The 20,152-nt window shown below is 52.5% G+C and overlaps 3 protein-coding genes across 11 annotated transcripts in view; 1 reads left to right on the top strand and 2 right to left on the bottom strand.

The window, feature by feature from the left end:
* SCN8A (sodium voltage-gated channel alpha subunit 8) overlaps positions 1–9,021 on the top strand; it is a 197,048-nt gene extending 188,027 nt beyond the window's left edge. For all 7 annotated transcript variants that reach the window (XM_027542915.1, XM_027542916.1, XM_027542918.1 and 4 more), the window contains one exon: positions 2,456–9,021. In XM_027542915.1, the coding sequence (XP_027398716.1) occupies positions 2,456–3,603 (1,148 nt within the window). In that variant the 3' untranslated portion in view covers positions 3,604–9,021. The remainder of the gene's footprint in view (positions 1–2,455) is intronic.
* Positions 9,022–9,857: 836 nt separating this feature from the next.
* Positions 9,858–10,757, bottom strand: LOC113893577 (uncharacterized protein C12orf81-like). Its single transcript, XM_027543495.1, has one exon. The coding sequence runs from the start codon at positions 10,755–10,757 to the stop codon at positions 9,858–9,860; it is 900 nt and encodes a 299-aa protein (XP_027399296.1).
* A 2,792-nt stretch (positions 10,758–13,549) lies between these two features.
* The window catches only part of FIGNL2 (fidgetin like 2), a 30,555-nt gene continuing 23,952 nt past the window's right edge, over positions 13,550–20,152 (bottom strand). For all 3 annotated transcript variants that reach the window (XM_027542921.1, XM_027542922.1, XM_027542923.1), the window contains exon 2: positions 13,550–18,103. In XM_027542921.1, coding sequence (XP_027398722.1) covers positions 16,122–18,092 — 1,971 coding nt within the window. In that variant the 5' untranslated portion in view covers positions 18,093–18,103 and the 3' untranslated portion in view covers positions 13,550–16,121. The remainder of the gene's footprint in view (positions 18,104–20,152) is intronic.

Here is a 20,152-nt window from a genome sequence, read left to right on the forward strand (position 1 = left end):
TAGTCCTGTCCTCCAGAGCACCATGTCCAAAAATGTGTTGTGTAATCTCATGTATTTCTCCTCAAGCAAAGAATCCCATAATGAAACTACTTTGGGCAACACTGTACGTTGCATTTCCCTTCAGAGGGTCACAGGGCACATTAGCCCACAGGAGGCGCTTGGAAGTCTTGGGGTAAAGAATTCTATTTAAAACGCCATCCCACCTTTATCCAATCACAACACCCTGTTTTCAAGTAATAATAATGTTTCTCAGACTTCAATGGAATATACTCTGTGCCAGTCATCATTCTAAGCGCTTTACATGTTTTAATTCATGCAGTCATCAAACAGCCCTGTAAATATCCTAAGGAGCCAAGGCACAGAGCAGTTACTGAGACACGCAGCTGATGAGCAAGCAAGCCCGGCCCTGGCCTCAGCTCCACACCCGAAACCTCCCACCAAACACACTTTGGATGATGCTGCCCTTGACCACTGTTCTTGAACTTTTTCTGCCCGCCCATCACTGAGTGGGATGGAAAACCCACAGATCAAACCATGCCCCCTATTTTCAGATGGTACTTGAAAAGAAGTAGGAAGAAGTATTTCTCTTGATGCTTGGGATTTTTTTTTAATATCATTAATTTGTTCAGAAACAAAAGTGTAGGAAAAAATCTTTTTAAATTAAGAGGCGTTGGGGTAAAACTTACCCTGGCACCCCCTAGAAAGTGAAAAATGAAAGTTTTAGTCACTCAATTGTGTCCGACTCTTTGCGACCCATTGTAGCCTACCAGGCTCCTCTGTCCATGGGATTCTCCAGGCAGGAATACTGGAGTGGGTAGCCATCCCGTTCTCCAGGGGATCTTCCCGACCCAGGGATTGAACCAGGTCTCCTGTGTTGCAGGCAGACTCTTTACCGTCTGATCCACCAGGGAAGCCCAGCACTGGGTCTTGTAGGCACCTCCTAGAGAACCTCTTAAAAGTTGACTCCACTGCCTCGATAGCTGCCTGCCTATCTCTCCCCACTTTTCTCTGGCACAATAAAACATTGGTCCTACAAAACCTTACTCAGGCATCGTCTTCTCTCTGAAGCCTCCTCTCCATCATATATGGAACACAGACATCACCTGCATTATGCTGGTTATGACTTAATTGAGAGGTAAACAGAGGAGAGCTGAGAAAGTCCTCTTGGGTGCCAGCTGAGGTAGATTTTCTTGAAAGTTCAAATGCCTCCCGAGATTCTAGCTCCAGACAAGACCCCAGCACGTTGTCTGCCTAGTTTGCACTTCCAGCACCTTGTCCCTTCTGAGAGTTAAGACTCTTTCCTAGCATAAAACCTTCAACTAACTCTTCTGCAGTTCCCTGCCCCCGTGTTTATGAGTCCCCAGGATTGGGGGATATTTCTTTCTTTAAATGAAGCTCACACTATCCCATGGGGGGCTCTAAAGCAGGAGAGGACACTGGAGGAAGAGCACGTGGTGTCACTGCCGCCCTTCTTTGTCACTTCCCAGCCGTTTCATTGCCTCTTCCTTCCGCGACCCTCCCATTTTCGCTTTGTAGTTTTAAAGGCAAGTGGTCTGGTGGAGGTGGGCCCCTGGAGGAATGTGAACAGAAACAGGCCCTTTGATATGTGTGTTTTGCCCCCTACTTTCATATCCTATTAATGCCTTGACATTTTTATCTGCTGATACTGGTTTCTGATTTATGACTTTAAACACAAAATCTAGAAGCTGTGCGTTAAAAACCACTCCTGAGAAGTCCCTTTAGTTTGCAGGCTAGTTTGGTGGGATAGGGACATGGGGCCATGAGAAACCAAAAATGTCTTTCTAGAGCCAGGAAGAAAATGCCCTGAGAATTGGTGACCTTAGCAGACTAAGATTTTGCAACCACAGGGTGGAGCCAGGACTTCTCATTCACTGTTTGTGAATGTGGCAATTTGACAGCATTTTGGAGAAGAATCCATAACATCTCAGGAAGTTATGCACAGACAAATCTGAAAAAAAAAACAAAACCCAAATTTAATACCAAAGATCAATCTCAGAAACATAATATTAGGTTTCAAAAGCAAATTAGAGATCTAGAAGAAAAAAAAATTTAAGGGAAATTAGAGATCTAAAAAGATAGATACAGTATAATTCCTTAAACCTTGTAGGCTGCTACCTATATTTTTCATACATAGCAAAATTATGAAGACACTGAGATGATGCATGCCATCTACAGGATAGTGGGTGCTTCTGGAGGTGATGAGTGGAAGCAGATGTGGTCTCTGGGTGCTGTTGTTTTCTCTGCTTTTCTATATGTTTGAAACATGTGATTTTCTTTTGAGAAAATTTTTTTTATTATGAGAGTTCAGATTGACTAGTAAGGCACTCACTCTATAAAGTCCTTTGAAGTTAAGGGTTCCATAGTGCCAGATGACATAAGTAAAGAGAAAGGGCATTTCCAATCTCAGTAACCTATCTCCCGTTCCCCTTCTTAGGAATGTTCCTGGCTGATATCATTGAGAAATACTTTGTCTCCCCAACCCTGTTCCGAGTCATCCGATTGGCCCGTATTGGGCGCATCCTGCGTCTGATCAAAGGCGCAAAGGGAATTCGTACCCTGCTCTTTGCCTTAATGATGTCCTTGCCTGCTCTGTTCAACATCGGCCTTCTGCTCTTCCTGGTCATGTTCATCTTCTCCATCTTTGGGATGTCTAATTTTGCATACGTGAAGCACGAGGCTGGCATTGATGACATGTTCAACTTTGAGACCTTTGGCAACAGCATGATCTGCCTCTTTCAGATCACCACGTCGGCTGGTTGGGACGGCCTCCTGCTGCCCATCCTAAACCGCCCCCCTGACTGCAATTTGGATAAGGAACACCCAGGGAGTGGCTTTAAAGGAGACTGCGGGAACCCTTCAGTGGGCATCTTCTTCTTTGTGAGCTACATCATCATCTCCTTCCTGATTGTGGTGAACATGTACATTGCCATCATCTTGGAAAACTTCAGCGTAGCCACAGAGGAAAGCGCAGACCCTCTGAGCGAGGACGACTTTGAGACCTTCTATGAGATCTGGGAGAAGTTCGACCCCGATGCCACCCAGTTCATCGAGTACTGTAAGCTGGCAGACTTTGCAGATGCCCTGGAGCATCCCCTCCGCGTGCCCAAGCCCAACACCATTGAGCTCATCGCCATGGATCTGCCAATGGTCAGCGGGGATCGCATCCACTGCTTGGACATCCTTTTTGCCTTCACCAAGCGGGTCCTGGGAGATAGTGGGGAGTTGGACATCCTTCGGCAACAGATGGAGGAGAGGTTCGTGGCATCCAATCCTTCCAAAGTGTCTTATGAGCCAATCACGACCACGCTGCGGCGCAAGCAGGAAGAGGTATCAGCAGTGGTCCTGCAGCGTGCCTACCGGGGACATTTAGCCAGGCGGGGCTTCATCTGCAAAAAGACAACTTCCAATAAGCTGGAGAATGGAGGCACACACCGGGAGAAAAAAGAGAGCACCCCATCCACAGCCTCCCTCCCCTCCTATGACAGTGTGACTAAACCCGAGAAAGAGAAACAGCAACGGGCGGAGGAAGGACGAAGGGAAAGAGCCAAAAGACAAAAAGAGGTCAGAGAATCCAAGTGTTAGAGGAAAGCAAAAATTCAACATTGTACAGACTTAAAACTTGCAAGTGAAAGATTGTTTACAAACTTCTGAATATTATCAATGCAGAACAGCTGTGGAGACACTTTATCCCGAAGATCTATACCAAACGTAGTCTGCTTACCACGTACCACGGTTGCATCTTGAGCAGTGACCTGCCAAGGGCAAAGGACCCTGCTCCCTGGACTCACAGATTTTCTAATGCTTGGGCAGGTGGTTACTGCATGTTCCACATCAGTCAATGCAACTTAGGACAAAACTAACAGGATACATAAAACAGAGGTCAGGCTGCCGGGACCAGTGTATTTCCGTTGCAGCCAGATGGATTTTTTTTGTTTGTTTTTTATTTTGTTGATTCTCAGAAGCAGAAAGCATCACTTTAAAAGTTTGTTTGTTCATGCAAACTCTATTTGCATTCTTACATTAGTTAAGCTAAGCAGCAAAAAGGAAAAACACACACACTCACATTTAGCCCATGTCATTTACTTGTCAGTTTCTTTGACATAATGCCGCATCTTCTCCACATGGGCTTCACGTGGTTTGGAGATGGGTGGGGGAAAACAATCAGGTTTCTTCAGGCTGAGGAGGACTTGCTCAGGCCGATTCCAAACATTGTGTTCGTTCAATGCGTAGAAATGATTTGCATGATGGCATGCCGTGATCAGGAGTCATGCATGAGAACCATACACCACAGGACACTACTAACCCTGTCCCCTGCACTGGGTCAGCCTTTGGACAGGACCCAGCCCTGCACCGTTCACTGTATTTGGAGAAAAAATGGTAAGCATTCCATGCCCGCTGCAATTCTTTCTGAATTCTTAGAAGTCTTTCATACACCTTCTGGGTAGGGAAACATAACCAACCAATTGACCACCACCACCACCAACAACAAAAAAAAACAAACCCAGTCCAACAAGCAGATGGATCCGTTGTGTGTATATGTTTAACAGACATCTCTAACATACAGCCATTGTTGCACATTTTGAAAGATGAACTCTTTAATGCTGCTCTGTGTCCCATACGTGGGGAAACTTTGATCTCGAATGGCTTGTATTAATGTCACTGTAAAACCAAATCTTAGGGCTAAAAACAAAAATCAAAAAAATTTTTTTCATTTATATCTTGCAATATTTATGATGATTGTTTAGCCTTCATACTGGAGAACTGACACTTTTGGGGGGTAGAGATAAAAGTGCTATTCAGAGTAGCATGTTATCTCTAGAAGGTCATTTGGGGAACTTAAAACAACCTTTCGTTGGGGGTAAAGGGGTGCTCACTTCATCCGTATCATGTCCTCTGCATTGTGGCTTTCTCCGGGCTGGGGTCCACATGGAGGGGGTTTAGATATTCCGAACGGGCCTCTCTCTTCTATGGAGTGTTGTCACAAGCTCAGTTGCTGCACAGTTCCTCTTGCCCGCATCACATTCTTGCACCATGCAGGGCTTCCTTTACCCACAGAGGTGAGTGAGGGCAGCAGCGCTGAGCTATGGCTGTGGTTTCTTTCATTTCTTATTAGAATCGATGATCACTGGTGGGACCTCAGGAGAGATGGAGCCGCCTCTGAACCCAGCCCACTTGATTTCTTTATTGCACTGGTTCTCATGAGAAAGCGATTTAATATGAATCCTTAAGAACTTCCAGCTTCCCCAGCACATTCCCTTTCAGCCAGTTTCGCCATCTGCTTAGCGACCTGCACATTGTCATTGGAGGGTGGCTTTGGCGGGGAGCGTCATAGCTTCTGTTCTATCTCCCACTTTCAGGAAGAGAGTTCTTAGTCCAGGGGTTTCTCATCCGATGACTAGATTTCAGAGCTAAGATGCTGCAGGTGAATGTGTCAGGAAGTCGATTCAAAGAATGAGGAGAGACTTCAGCATGCAAACCAAATCAAAATGAATTCTTCCTGAACCATACGGTAGAGGGGAAAAAACAACCCATAGTCAGACACACCAATCGGCCTTGCAGTAGGAGCACTTTGGATGTAATTTCACAGTCCACCTGACTAGTTTTGCATAGAACAAACCACAGCCAGTCAGTAAGCAGAGCTTCCTATCTTGCTGGACGGTTAGAAACTCTGTCCAGTTCTCAGAAGCCTGCTTCTGCGACGTCATCCGTAGAACTTTTTGTACTACAACCCGATTCCAGGTTGGGAAGGCATTCTCTTCAGTGACCCTGCTAACTGCTAGGATGAATGTATAGTAACATGTACAGGCTACATCGTAAACAGCACAAAACAGAAGCTGACGTGTGGTTATTCTTTTTAAGAGAATTATAAATACTGTAATATATCATTTTATTTTATTGGCATGCCTTTTTGTAAATACAAAGTATTAACTTATTAAATAGGAAATGGCTTCTGGCTTATGCCATTGTCATGTTTATTTTTATTTTTTATACTTTTCTTTCTTCTTAGAATTTAGATGCTGTCAGCCAATGTACATCCCCAAACCAGACAGACAGACAAAAAATTTTTTATTGCTAATGGTCTTTTCCAAAACAACAAAAAAATATATATATTTTTGTTCCAATGTGCAATAAATTCTAACCACTTCTATGCAAGATTTGGCTAAACTTCATAATTGTTCTTGTTCTTAGGTCTTGAGATGGGCCACAGAGCTATAAGATCCCGCTCCGTCCTCCAAGTGCTCGTGCTAGTGATGTCATTAAGCTACTAGAGCATATTAATGAGATTTTTTGAGCTCTGACCTTTTTTCCTCCCCCAGGCCCTGCTCTCCCCACCCAGCAGGCTGTCTCCTCAGTGACACACACAGGCCTTGGTATCTGACACCCATCAGCCAGCTTCATAGGGAAGAAGCCACCTCCACTCTATTTGAAGTTTCACTTTTTTTGTTGTTTGTTTCTAAAAACTTTTCCCACCTTCTTTCTCCCCACCTGATGGCCCTCCACCCACCCACTCGTTCACACACTCTCGCACTCACCCGCCCTGCTCCACACTTCTTTGGTAGTAAGTGACACCATCACCAGCAGTTTACACCCGCAGTTAACAGGCATTGAACTGAAAGAGTCATGAAGGCGTTCTCGCACGTCTTCACCCAGTGGATAAGTGGCAACGCTTTGCCAAATATTAACAAAGCCAATCAAAAAGCAGCAGCAGCCACAGTATCACTGCACATATATATATATAGATATATAAATATGATATAAATATTTATTTTTTGTAGCCAGGTCCTTGGTGCAGTATTTATACTCCAGAATCCACCTTTAAAAAAAGGACAAAAAGCAAAAAGACATGTGTGATGCTGTTAATTTAAAACGCAGAGCCAAAGCCACCGAGCAGCAGCTGACATGGTTGCTGGTTTGTGTGTGAAAAACACTTTCCCCTCTTCTTTTCTTTAACCTCCTTGTTGCTTAGGATGAGGAGACTCCGTCATTTAAAGCCGAGGGCGAGAGCAGGAGACACTTCCCAAGTCAGCTGCCTTGGACCCACCCCTCTGAATGAGCCACTCTTGGCATCAGAAGTTGACTGAGGAGAGATTAACAGAAACTCCCAGTCAAAGCCCCTGGAACAGCGATGCCCAGAGTTCTCTCATTTTTTGCTGCAACCAACGTAAGCTTGTAAAAGACCAATAGTAAAGACTAGTGTATTAGTGAATGCATGGAGGCCAGCACTGCTCTAACCAAGACGTGATGAAAAGTACATCACTTCTATAAGCCAAAAGGAAACAAAATAAAAATGACCCTTTTTACTGTACAAGGGAAGCCTGTCTTGGTGTGCGTTTGTTGCTTGACTCTCCCAATATTTTTTATACCTGGGAAGTGGGACTTTAGCACATTTGGGGAAAGGAGGGGAACGAAAGGGAGAGAAATGGGGATTTCTTGCAAAGTTCTGGCTAAAAAGCCAAGATTGGAGAGAAAAGCAAAGTCCTGATCTCCCCAGGTCCCCACTCACCCACTGCGTGTGGCTTTCCTCCCCCTGCTGGGCCGCTGCTTCCAGGCCCATTGATACCTGTTCCTCACCCCCGGCAGAGCCCCCAGAGATGATGCCAGCCAACCCAGCTGGACTGGCCTTACTCCTGCCTTTTTCACCAGTATTTTAAGAAGACCATTCCAACGCCCCATAGCTCGGGCGAGCACAATGCCCAACAGCCTCCACTCTGCTAGCTACTGCTGGGCCCTGCCCTCCATCTCCCCCACCCACAAACCAGCAGACTCGGCTGGTCTCATTGGCACCACCCCGCCCCGCTTTGGGGACACCCCTCTCTAGGCCACGTCTCCCAGTCCAGGAACACTCAGGAGGATTTTGAAGTGCCCACTCTAGTCCGCTCCAGGAGCTCCGCTCTGGAGAGAGATGGCTGGTAGGTCAGTCCCCATCCTCCCCTCTCGGCCCCCAGCCTCCAGGCCTGCTGTGGAGGTTAGATGGCCACGGTTGTGACTTAGTGACTGAGTCCTGGGCATCTTCTGTAATGATGCCTCTTTCTTTTCTCAGATGTTGCCCAAAGTTTTGCAAAAAGCTTCGTTCATTTTCAGGTACCCCCACCCCCTAAAGAATTGGCTGCAGCTAGCCAGCCAGGGGGGACATCAGGAGAGAAGAGGGAGTCTGGGTGGGGAGGGGCCCAAGTTTTGCCATCTGGGCTGTGGCTCAGCATTGTGCTTTCTTGGATTCCCCTTCCAAGAGCACCAAGATTTCCTGTCAAAACGCTCCTGAGGCACCCCCTGCCCCTGCCCCCCACTGCTGTTTGCTGTACATAGAGGCTAAGTGGGGTGGGGTGGGCGGGTGTGCACGTGTGGTGTGTGTGTGTGTGAAGAATGTATATAGGTAAAGGGGAGCGCGGTCCAGTGGTTCCAGAGAAGGGACAGAACTCCTGTGTTCCATCCCTAGCTCAACCACTGACTCGCTGTGTGGCCTTGGGCAAGTCACTTAACCTCTCTGTGCCTCAGTTTCCCCGTCTGTAAAATGGGGATAATAATACTGACCTACCTCACAGGGGTGTTGTGAGGCTTTAACTAAATGTTTTGTAAAGTGTTTTTTGAGATACAGAGGCAAAGGCACTAGGGAAGGGCAAAGTATTTATTTGGACTTCCGGAAGATGAAATGGTACCATAAATGCTGCTATTCTGAGAGCCATTTTAAACTGCACTGCTCCAACCACCCCCGCTTCTCATCACCAGGACAGCAGGTCGAGAAAATGTCTTTCCTTTCACTTGCTTCTGGGGTTTGTGATTGTTCTAGACACAATTCTTTTACCCTTGCTGTATCTCCTTCCCTCACCCACTCGACTTGTTCCCTGTTCCGTTTATGCGGAAATGGCAGAAGTGCTTGAGAAATGAGAATGTATAAGTGGATTGGAAGTTTATAGTCTGAAATTTCAATTTTACTTTGTACTGTACATCTTTTTACTTTAGAATTTGCAATAAAGGGTTACGTCAATCTTGTTTTCAACTCTCCTCTTGGACTGGCCTGTCATTCTGTCATTACTCCCACACCGGAGCCCCTTGGCCCAGGGGTGCCCACCCAGCAGGACCCCAAGGCATCTGCTGTCCTTCTCCGTGGTGGGAGCACAGTCTGAGTGAAGTTGGTGTGGGGGCTCACCCAGGCTCAGCTCCCTCAGTGGGGCTGGCAGTGCCCCACCCACTCAGGTGGGTAGGGAGAGTTTGGGACTCCAGGGAGAGCTTCAGGAGGCCTTGCCTGAGTGGAGAAAGCAGCTTGGAGACAGCAACCCCTGGAAGTGGGCACAGCAACCCCTGGAAGTGGGCGCAGCTCCAGCAGGGCCTCAGAGTAAACAAGCTCTGCATCTCGTTGTGTCCTTTTGCCCCAGCTCCATTGCTGCTCACAGATCCTTCCCTCTGAGCTCAAACTTTTGGTTCAAAGCAGCTCTGCATTCAAACACCTGACTGTGCCACTTAATAGTTGTGACCAGTTTCCTTATGTGTAATGTAGATAACACCTTCCTTCTTGGGTTTCTAAAGAGGCTAACAAATAATGTATGTAACTGCTTAGCCTAGGGCCTGGCACACAGTGCTCAATAAATGGTAGCTCTTAGCGGAAGAGTAAGTGCAAGATGAAGGAACTAAAGCTGACGCGAATTGGGAGGGCCCGCCTCCCCTACCCTAGCCGGCAGACTGGCACCTGAGCCCCTCCTCTTCCACTGGCAGCCCCACTGGCTATGCAGTCATTTCCAACCAACAGATAAACTGATCGTTCCCACCTTTACGTGTTTTGTAACTTTTATATGTCAAAAGCGGCACGCCACCAGGTCTGTGCTCCCATTTCACAGCTGGAGTCACAGAGGCAAGGAAGTATGGGGCCCGCCTGCAGCCCAGGCCGCCGGGGACGCCAGCGGCTCTGCAGTCAAGAGTGGCTCCGCTTCCCCACAGCCAGGAGCCCTGGCGGACCGAAGCAGGGGCGGGGTGGGCGGCCGGGGGCTGCCCAGCCGCACCCAGTCGCCATCGCCGCCGGTGATCCACGGAATGAGTAGGATGAGCAGCGCCCCGGCGCCCAGCGCCCCCCCGAAGCCGGTGAGGAAGCCCAGAGCCAGCGGCCCGGCCCAGCCCGCGGGGCTCCTCTGATACGGCCCCTGGGGCAGTCGCTCCACGATCAGCTCCAGCTCGTCCCAGTTGGGCTCGGGGACCGAGGAGCGGCGGGAACGCAGGGCCGGGGCCGGGACGGGGGCAGCGGGGGCGTCGGCGGTGGGTATGTAGGGCTGCCCGAACTTGCGCAGCTGTAGTGTTGCCTGCTGGTGGAGGTTCTTGCCCAGCTCCCGGGCCACGTCTGGGCGGCCGCTGCGCCGCAAGGCCCGGGCCACGCGGTCCCACGACAAGGACGGGGCCTCGGCAGCCAGCCAGGCCGCCAGCCCCTCCCGGCAGCCGTCGGACATGTCGGCAGGCTCGGCCGCCGGCTTCCCCGCTGCCTCGCGCCTCCGCCGCCGTCGGCCTGGCATCGCCGACGTGGGCACAGGCTCGGGCTGCGCCAGCTGGTCCTCCGAAAGCCTGGCCAGCTCAGCCTCGACGTCCGGCTCCGGCGCCTTCAGCAGCGATTGGAAGTGGCCGCACTCCTCCGGGGTTAGCAGCTGGGCCAGGCGGACGGCCGCGTGAGGGCCCATGGCGTCCACTGCCCCCGCCGGAGCCAAAGCCCAGACCCAGAGCGCCAGCGCCAGGGCCCCCGCCGGAGCCCGTGCCGCCATCATCGGGCGGTGACTGCGATCCAGCGACTGTGGGGGGAGGAGCTCCGAATGCCCGCGGGTGGGGGAGGGGCGCCAACATCCAGGGATGGGTGGGAGGAACGAGGTTCCCACATCCAGGGATGAGAAAGGGGTCCTCCAACACAACTTGTAGAAGGAAGATCTCCTAACACCCAGAAACAGGAGTTTCGAGGGGAAGATCTCACAAAACCCCGGGGGCTGAAGTGAGTTTTCAATACCCAGGGATCAGTAGGGGGACTGGAGGCTAGGATCCCGGCCCCTTATATTGAAATGCCCGCTGGAGGCCTCCTGGCTGGCCCATTTCTGTCAAACTTAGTAGGTCTCCAACATCTCTTGTATCCCATTTACCGCCCCTCACCCTCCACCAGAAGCCTTAGACCCCTTACTCTTATTTCCTATATCCAATCAATCCCCAAATTTTCTCATTACCTGCATGCTGTTGCTTCAGTGGTGTCTGATTCTTTGCAACTCCATGGACTGTTACCCACCAGGCTTCTCTGTCCATGGGATTCTCCAAGCAAAAGTACTGGAGTGGTTGTCCTGCCCTCCTCCAGGACATCTTCAAAACCCAGGGGTCGAACCCAAGTCTCTTACATCTACTTTGACCGGCGGGTTCTTTACCACTAGCCAACATGGGAAGCCTTATTACCTACTAAATATGTAGAGACTCTACCCTTTCCTGTCCTCCCGCAGTGCATCCAAACCCTCATGCTCTGTTTGGACACAGTAAGTGATCCTCAAGTCCCCACTCCGCCTCCACACACAGGGACTGAACTCGCTTCCTTTCCCCAAGCAAGCTCAGCTCAGGTGCTTCTTTAGATCTTGGACTGCACTCTCCGCTCTGCCTTAGTCACTGCTCAGCTGACAAGTCCTCTCTGGGATGCCCTCCCTGCCTCCCACCCACACCCTTGGCCCTGTGTCTTCTCTAGGCACCCCCATCTGCTCCCACAGCACCCTATAGCTCTGCCTTCATACTGTCTCCCCCATTTGACTGTGTGTGTGCTGAGTCATGTCCAACTCCTTGTGACCCCGTGGACTGTAGCCCACCAGACTTCTCTGTCCATGGGATCCTCCAGGAAATACTGGAGTGGCTTGACATTTCCTCCTCCACAGGATCGTCCTGACCCACAAATCGAACCCACCTGTCTTGCGTCCCCTGCATTGGCAGGTGGACTCTTTACCGCTGTGCCTGGGAAGCGGCCCCATCTGACTGTAAGGGCTACCTGTTGTCCCTGTAGCAACTAGTGCATAACAGGTGCTCAGGTAAAGATTTGTTGAATTGGTGTGTGAACTCTTCACTTGCAAATCAGTCCTTGTCCACCAGCAACTAACCCCCCTCCCCACCCACCCCCCACAGGCTTCATGGAGGAGCCTCAGCTCTTCAGGGGCATGGAAGAGCCTCCTGGTGCAGCCTTGTGGTCCCATTGTTCCCCTCCCTTCCCCTCACTCTTGCCCTCACTTTATGCTCTTGTAACTATAGTCACAGGTATGGTACAGTTGCCAGCTTCCATAGCTTTGTCAAGCTGAACCCACCCAAACCCGTCCAGGAAGCTGTTCTGACCCAGCGCCAGTACCACCACCACCACGAGTTAGGGTCTTTTCTGGGCATTCTCGAAATAACCTGTGCATCCTCCATCAGGACACTTCCTGGAAATGAATTCGAGGATTTAGTCAACATTTATTCAGTGTCTTCTATGTGCACCAAACACTGTGCCAGATGTGAGAATATAAAAATTTTGATAAGATCCCTCCTCGAGCAGCTTTATCCAGCTGGATTTTCAAATGATCCATTGTTGAGCTTTTCCCATCCGGTAATGTGGGCTCTCCAGAACTGAGGCTGTACTTAACCACTTCTGTATCCTGAGTGCTGTCTACACAGAGTAGGTGTGCAATAAACCACCTAGAGGGTGAGGGGGGTCTGGACCTCCAAGGGCCAAGAGGGTTGGGGTCGCTGACCCGTAGTTCATTGCGCTGGAGCCCTCACACACAGGAACACCAGTTGTTTCTCTCCAAGCAGAAACTGCTTCATACAATCTGGCCATGGGCAGGCTTTGGCTCCTGAAAGCCCTGGATAGGCTCTAAGCCTGGGCCAGTGGAAGCCAGGGGGCCTGCTTCCCTGTCCCTTCTGCATTTTTGATCATTTTGCTGAGCACATTCAAGTCCTCAGAAGTTGTGGGTCCAAACCTCACATGGGCATTTCCATACAGCCTTTTTAACAAGATGTTCCTCGCCAGTTTTTCGTGTCCCAGTTTATGCTGACTTGTCAGAGTCTGGGGATTGGCAGATGGTGGTGGACGAAGGATCCCGTGACCTGAAAGACTAGATCACACTGTGTCCCCACGCTGCCCTCTGTCCCCTTTCCCTCCATCCAAGGATGGAGTACGAATATGATCCTAGCTCTGGCCAAGGGCTGCTGGCCAGCTTCTAAGTGAAACTTCCTCTTCAGCACTCATCTATTCATTCACCCACTCACTCACTCACTTAGCAAACACATAAGCCCTTCTTCATCACTCATGCTTCAGAGGCTGTTAAGTCAGCCCCAACACTGAGCCTCTAGGAGCTCAGAATTGCAGGCAGACCTTCCCGATCAAGAGGTTTCTCCCCCGGTGGCCTCACTTGTGTGCTAGGCACTCACAGTAACAGGAATGGTCATGTTTTGCTGAAGAAACCAACACACCCACAGAGCCACATCTGTGGCACCAGCAGACCTGGAAGCTCAAGCATTTCCCAGAGGGCTCCCCACATCCTGCTGCCCCCAAGAAATCCTCTGGAAACCACGTGTCATCGCTTTAATACTGTGTCATACTTTCTTTTAAAATACAGTCTCTTCTGAGGTAGACAGACCGAACTGCAGAGCGTCATCAAACAGGAGATAAATACATCCATGTACAACACGCATCAACATGAGGTAGAAATGGTTACAGCTGGAGGGGAGGACCCCAACCCCAACGTGGGTAAAGGAAGAAGAGAGCCAGCCTGCCCTCCCCCCATCCCTGCCCCTGGATTCTTTGGTATGCCCCCCCACATTGCCAGAGCTGGACCTGCCCTTCTCCCACTCGCCCCAGTGCCCTGAGGTAGTGCTAGTAGACCGGGGGCTGTCTCCCTGTGCAAAGCTCCCCAAGGCCAGTAGAGGAGGCGGTGGGGGCCGTGGGCCTCAGTCAGTGAGCTCCCCCCCAACCCCAAGAGCTGTCTACCTCTTGAAGGGATGGCTGAGATCCCAAACCCCCTCCCCAGTGCCCTCCACCCACCCACCCCCCTTATACATACACACACCTGAGAGAACCTGCTCACTCGCTGCTCCCCCCATGGGCTTTTCACAGCCAAGACCCTGCACCCACTGCTTTTGAGGCACCGTAGCCCTTCAGCCAGCCAGCTCCAAGGAGCAGAAGGAAGGTCAGGGACCAAGGCGGGGAGGGAGAAGAGAAAACAGAGCCGCTTTCCTGTTAGCACTCCTAGGCCAGCACAGACCCTCAGCACCTTGGCACCTGAAACATCCCCTTGGACTTCCTTCCAGCTGGGAGTGGGAGGTGGGAGACACTGGAGGGGCTGTCAAGGTGGTGAGAAACAAGGGAGGCTAGGGTAGTGGGAGAGAGAAGTGGGGTGGTGGCTTGTTTCCCCACCTCTGGACCAAAGGTCAGAGTTGTTAAATGGGCTCCTCAACAGAGTTGGGGGGGGGGCAAAATACCCCAAAGCCCCATCACAGGAAAGCTGGTGGGAAAAGAATACAGTTCTCACAAGGAAGGGTGCCTAAGCCTGGGCCTCTGGTGGAGAGTTTGGGTGGGACTGAGAATAAAAGTCCAATGTTTATTCAGGGGAACACAGCTGCCCATCTCCTTCACCCTCTCGTAGCCCCTGGAGTTCTAGACCTAGGACCCTAAGAGAACAGGAGAGGTAAGAGTCCCCTAAGAACCTTCTCCTGCAATGGACACACACTCACTCACCCCTCCTCAGAGCCTCCCAGCAGACCATGGAGGCTGAGTCTGCAGTGAACTCTGTGCCCAATCAGACCTATGGCCAGACTACCTTCCCTCTGGAGGAAATCTTCTTAGCATAAGTTACAGGAGACCTCTGCCTAGACAGGGACCAGGTGGGATGACCTCTCTGGGGAATTTCCACCCGGCTCACCTTCCCATTTGGGCCCTCTCAGCCTACCCGCTAGGTCTGGGGCAGGCGGTGGGCAAGGGCATCCCAACTCTGGGTAACCAACCCCGCACACAAAACACCCCACTCAGCTGAGGGGTGGGGCCTACAGGAAGAGCAGCAGGAAGGGAGCAAGACCTGCCTCCTTCCAAATGCCACAACTCAGTCCTCATCACCTCTGCCTACAACCTTGGCCCTGAGGAGGCGGCCCCTGCAATACATTCTGCTTCTGTCCCAAGAAGCGCAGGGGTTGGAGTGTGGCCTCTCGGTCTTCCTCTCCCCTTCCCCTCAGGTCTCACTTTCTGAGTCTTCTGAGAATCTGCTTCCCTAGGGCTGAAGGGGTTGAAGGGCTGGGGGTGGGGGGAACATACACAGGAAAGCAGCCAAAATCTAACATTCTTTCTGAGGTCAGTTTCTTCCTGAGTTGTCAAAAGAAAAACAGCAAATTCTACACATCTTACAAAAATAAGAGGCCTAAAATATTAAACAAGCTACATTTCTGGAATTTTCCTCCTCAAAAACAACAACAAAACCCCCTTCTTTGGGTGTTTTTCTTTTTTGCTTGACTCCCACAGACCGAAGGTTTCAGCTGGATGAGGGATAAGGGGTGAAGGGAACCCCCTCCTCCTCAGCCCCTTAACCTCCGGATCTTCCGCAAAGGGACACTGCAGTCTTTGAATGTGAGACAGAAGGCAGGGAGAGGGACCAAGACACAGAGAGGCTAGAGAGCAAGGGACAGAAACGGAAGCACTGAAGGTGATGGAGAGACAGGGCGGGGAGCGAGAAGGGTGTATGGTTAGTGACAAAGCGACGGAGAAAGAAAACTACCAGAAGCAGAGAAAGGGAGACGAGGGGAAAGGAGAGGGAGCCATTCAGACAGCGAGGAGACAAAAGGATTGTGGCGAGAGAGCAGGAGTTCCTTAGGCCCCGGGGCCAGTCTTCCGCGGGGCAGAGATGGCGAGCTTCCCGTCCACAATAAATAGGAAAAAACCTGAGTACACAGCGCATATGGCATCTCTCTGCCCAGCACAAGCATTTTCCTTCCCACGGGAAAAAAAAAAAACAAAAACCACCGGCAGCCCCCTCCACTCCCCCACCCCACACCCCTCACTCCGGCACGCCCCAGCCCGGTGGGGTTAAAGAAGACCCTTCACAAACAGAGGGGCCGGGAGTGGGCGGCAGCTCCCTGGGCCTCCTGGTGCGCCATCAATGTCCGAAACCGTACATTTTGTCCCACTCCACGAACGAGTCCAGGTCCTTGGGTGAGGCCCTAGGGCCCACCTTGGCCAGCGCTGCCTCCATGTCCTTATAGGAGATGGGGCGCTGCAAACCCGGCAGGCCTGCCCCGGCCGCCGCCTGCTGGCACAGCTGCCCCAGCTCGCCCCCAGAGAAGCCCTGGGTGCCCTGCACCAAGGCGGCCAGCTCCCGCTCGCTCAGCGCGCAGCCCTGCTGGGCCAGCGCCCGCTGCAGGATCTGCCCGCGGGCCGGGCCGTCGGGCAGCGTCACGTAGAAGCGGAGAGCGAAGCGCCGGCGGGTTGCCTCGTCCAGAGCCGCGGGCCGCGAAGTGGTGCCCACGACCAGCACGCCGTCGGCTCCCGCACCGCAGCCGCCGTCCAGACAGGCCAGGAGCGGCGCCTGCAGCGCGCCTGCGGCGGCCGTGCCGTCGTCCCGGACTGACAGCAGCGCGTCCAGCTCGCTGATGAGGAGTACCGCGGGCGGGCGGCAGCGCGCAGCCGCGAAGGCGGCCTGAAGGAGGCGCGCGCCTTCGGCAGCGCCCGGCGCGACCAGCGTACCTCCGCGCAGGCGCAGTAGTGTGGCGCCCAGTTGCGTCGCCAGGCAGCGGCCCAGCAGCGCTTTGCCAGCGCCCCGCGGTCCGAAGAGCAGCACGGTCCGCGGCGGACGCGGGCTGCCGGGGTAGGTGGGCGGCCTCAGCAATGGCCACACCAGCTCCTCCTCCAGCGCCGCCTTGAGCGCGCCCTGGCCCGCCACGTCCGCCCACTGCACCGGCGGTCCGCAGTCCACCATCTTGCTGGTCGCTAGCTCCAGAGCTCCCTGGTCCACACCTTTAGGAGGCTCTCCTGACGGCACCGCGAAGCCCCCGCGGGGAGCCGGCGCCGGGGCCCGCTCTGAAAACTTCTCAAAGGGCTCAAGCTGCGGGCCGTAGACGGGGGAGCCCAGGACTTTGAGAGGGACGCCACCAGCGTACTTGCCTGACGCCTCCTCCGCCGCTCCTGGCGGCTTCACCCGGAACCCATTGCCCCGACACTCGCCGTTGTCCGCGGCGGGGTAGGAGGTGCCGTCGGCCGCCGGGGCTTTGGCGGGCTCGAAGGCGTACTTGCGGTAGCGGCCTTCGGCTCCCTCGTCTGTAGCCTTGCGCTTCAGCGACACCCCGGCCTCCGCTACCCCCTGGAAACCGTAGGAGGCGGGTGACGGCCGGGGTGGGGCGGGCGTGGGCAGAGGCGTGGGCGCCGCCAGACCGGAGGTCAGGTAGGGGGCCGGGGGCGGAGCGGGCGGCGGCGGGAGGGCCCCGTAACCCGGCTGCGCGGCGTAGCCCCCTGCGGGGTAGTTGTACAGAGACCCAGAGGGGCCGTAGCCCGGCGGGGGCGGGGGCTGCAGGAGCGCGGCCGGGGGCGGCGGGGGCAGCGCGGCGCCTGTCTGCGCGCAGTAACCCGGCGCCAGGTACCCTGCTCCGTAGCCCGCCGCGTACTCCGGCGCCGCCGACGGGCCCCCGCACGCGTTGCCGGCGTAGAGGGGTTCAGGCAGGTTTCCGGCTAAAACCGGGGAACCGCCGAGACCCCCGGAGCCGCCCCCACCGCCCGACTTGGTTCCCGGGAGGCCCTCGTGGAGCGAGGCCAAGGGGTAAGGAGTCTCTGGTCCCGGCCAGGGTTCGGGGTCCCCCTTGGCGCCGTTGAGGAAGGCGGCGTCGCCGTAGCCGCCCAGGGTGGGGCGCTCGTAGGGCGAGTCCAGGACCCCCGAGTACTTTTCGGCGTAGCGCTTGAGGAGGTTGGAGGCAGTGAGGGCAGAGATGTCGTCGTGTGCCCAAGCATAGTGGCAGCGCTGGCGACCCCCAGGGGGCAACTCCAACTTGTGGGCCGGCGACGGGGTGGTGGAGGAGACGTCCAGGTGCTGCTCTGGCCACTGGTTGAGGGGCTGGGCGTGTTCCGGTGTCCAGTGCATCTTCGACAGAGCTGCAGGCAAGAGAAGCGGCTAGTGAGATCCTGAAGAGCCTCTAAGGACCCACCGACTGCCAGCCGCAGGCGGACCTTCTTAAACCATAGCTTGGGACAGGCTGGTTTTCCCGCATCCACCCACAGCTTTCCACCCTACCCGGGCCATCTTCAGGCACCAAAATCACCGTATTTGTCTTGTCCCACAATTAAAGTTGTCTGAAAATACTTCCCTCAGAACCAAGATGCATCTGAAAATGATGGTTTTTTGGGTCCTAACCTCACCTAGTGGAGAAGGAAATGGCAACCCATTCCAGTGTACTTGCCTGGAGAATCCCAGGGATGGGGGAGCCGGTGGGCTGCCGTCTATGGGGTCGCACAGAGTCCGACACGACTGAAGCGACTTAGCAGCAGCAACCTCACCTAGGCAATGACTATTGTTTTGTCCTGGTGCCTCCAGCCATGCACTCGAGGACACACGGTCCTCTCAGACCTACTGTAGTGAAGGATGGTGTCTGTGGCAGAGTCTCACTGTCCCTGGGAAACCCCAGAGGCTGACCCAGAAGCATCACTTCCTTTCCACGTGGTTTCTTGTATCTACCTGATGGAGTCAGAGCACCTGGGTTCCAGACCCAACTCTGCTCGTGATGGTTGCATACCCAGAGCAGGTGCTGCCACCTGCCTCGTTCCCAGAATGTTTCAGCACAATACAAAAAGGTTGTTTCGAATAAACATAAATGTCTTCTGGAGAAGATGGGACAAAGTTAGTGCCCATCGTAGAAATGGTATTTCCCTACTGGTACAGTGGCTAAGACTCGCAATGCAGGGGGTCCGAGTTCAGTCCCTGGTCAGGGAACTAAGTCTCATATCCCACCTAAGAGATCGCATGCTTCAACAAAAGATCCCATTTGTGGCAATGAAGATCCTGTGTGTCACAACTAAGACCCAGCACAGCCAAATAAATAAAAGTGAATATTACAAAACAAAGTTGGTCACAAGTTTATCTGCACTTCCCAGGAACCAAATAATTCTGCAAAGTAAAACACACTATCATACTCAAAACAAGCAAAATATTCCTGGCATAGAGATCATAGAACTTTTTTTCATGGACCTCAGGAAATGGCCTCTTAGGTGGTCATGATATAAATACTGCAGAAGTATTTATTTCATACACTGTCCCTCAGCACCAGTCCAGGTATGGGCCAAACTGGTAAAAGGTATTCAAGGCCTGGGGAATGGCACTTTCCAGCTGTATGGCTCCAGTTCGTTTGCTTGATCTGAGAACAACAGCTCAAAGACTAAATGGGCACATGACATTCCAGACAGTTTTTGCTAATGATTATTTCTCAGTCCTAAGATTTTGATAAGCTTACAGGTCAATATTCTTGCTTCAACAAAATTTTACTGAGCACATACTAAAAGCTGTGCTAGGCATGAGAGCAGATTGAAAAGTGAATATGATGTTTCAGCCAGAAGAGATGACATCCTTTATGAGGTGGAAAACCAGAGGTGTGTGTCCAGAGTTCTAGGGCTCGGGGGAATGTATTGTGCCTAGTCGAGATGGCCTCGCCAGGGAGGGGTGTCTTTACTGGAACTTAAAGGGTGAGAGGCCAAGTTGACCTGACAGGCTAGAGGATTCCAGCAATTCAAAGACTCGGAGCACAGTGCATTGAGGAAGCTAGGGCTAGAATAGCTCATATGTCCTCTTCCCCACCTCAAGATGCCTTACTGCCACCGTCTGAGAAACTGTGATAGTCAAAACAAATCTGTGTCTGTGATGATACCTGTGCCCCTTGAGAAGTAGGACTTACGTGCAGGGCATAACCTATATAACCATACACTGCAAGCCTCCGGGGAGTACCAAGAACTACTGGGTCACCAGAACCCTGGCAGTGGGTATATGTGGGGGCGGTGGTACAAGAAGAGTTTGAAAATTATCAGATTGCTTCTCAGGCAATTGCCCTTACTTGTAGTAGCTTGACTGCACCACCTCTTACGACTGACCTGACGTCAATCTTTGAAAATAAAACCGTTTACCCTCATCCCCATGCCCTAGGGAAGGCGTGAGCC

The sequence above is a fragment of the Bos indicus x Bos taurus genome, chromosome 5, assembly GCF_003369695.1.
Source record: "Bos indicus x Bos taurus breed Angus x Brahman F1 hybrid chromosome 5, Bos_hybrid_MaternalHap_v2.0, whole genome shotgun sequence".
Taxonomy (NCBI): domain Eukaryota; kingdom Metazoa; phylum Chordata; class Mammalia; order Artiodactyla; family Bovidae; genus Bos; species Bos indicus x Bos taurus.

What these genes read in the sequence shown, in the direction of transcription:
- LOC113893577 (XM_027543495.1), bottom strand. Translation starts at nt 10,757, where the DNA reads ATGGCGGCACGGGCTCCGGCGGGGGCCCTGGCGCTGGCGCTCTGGGTC.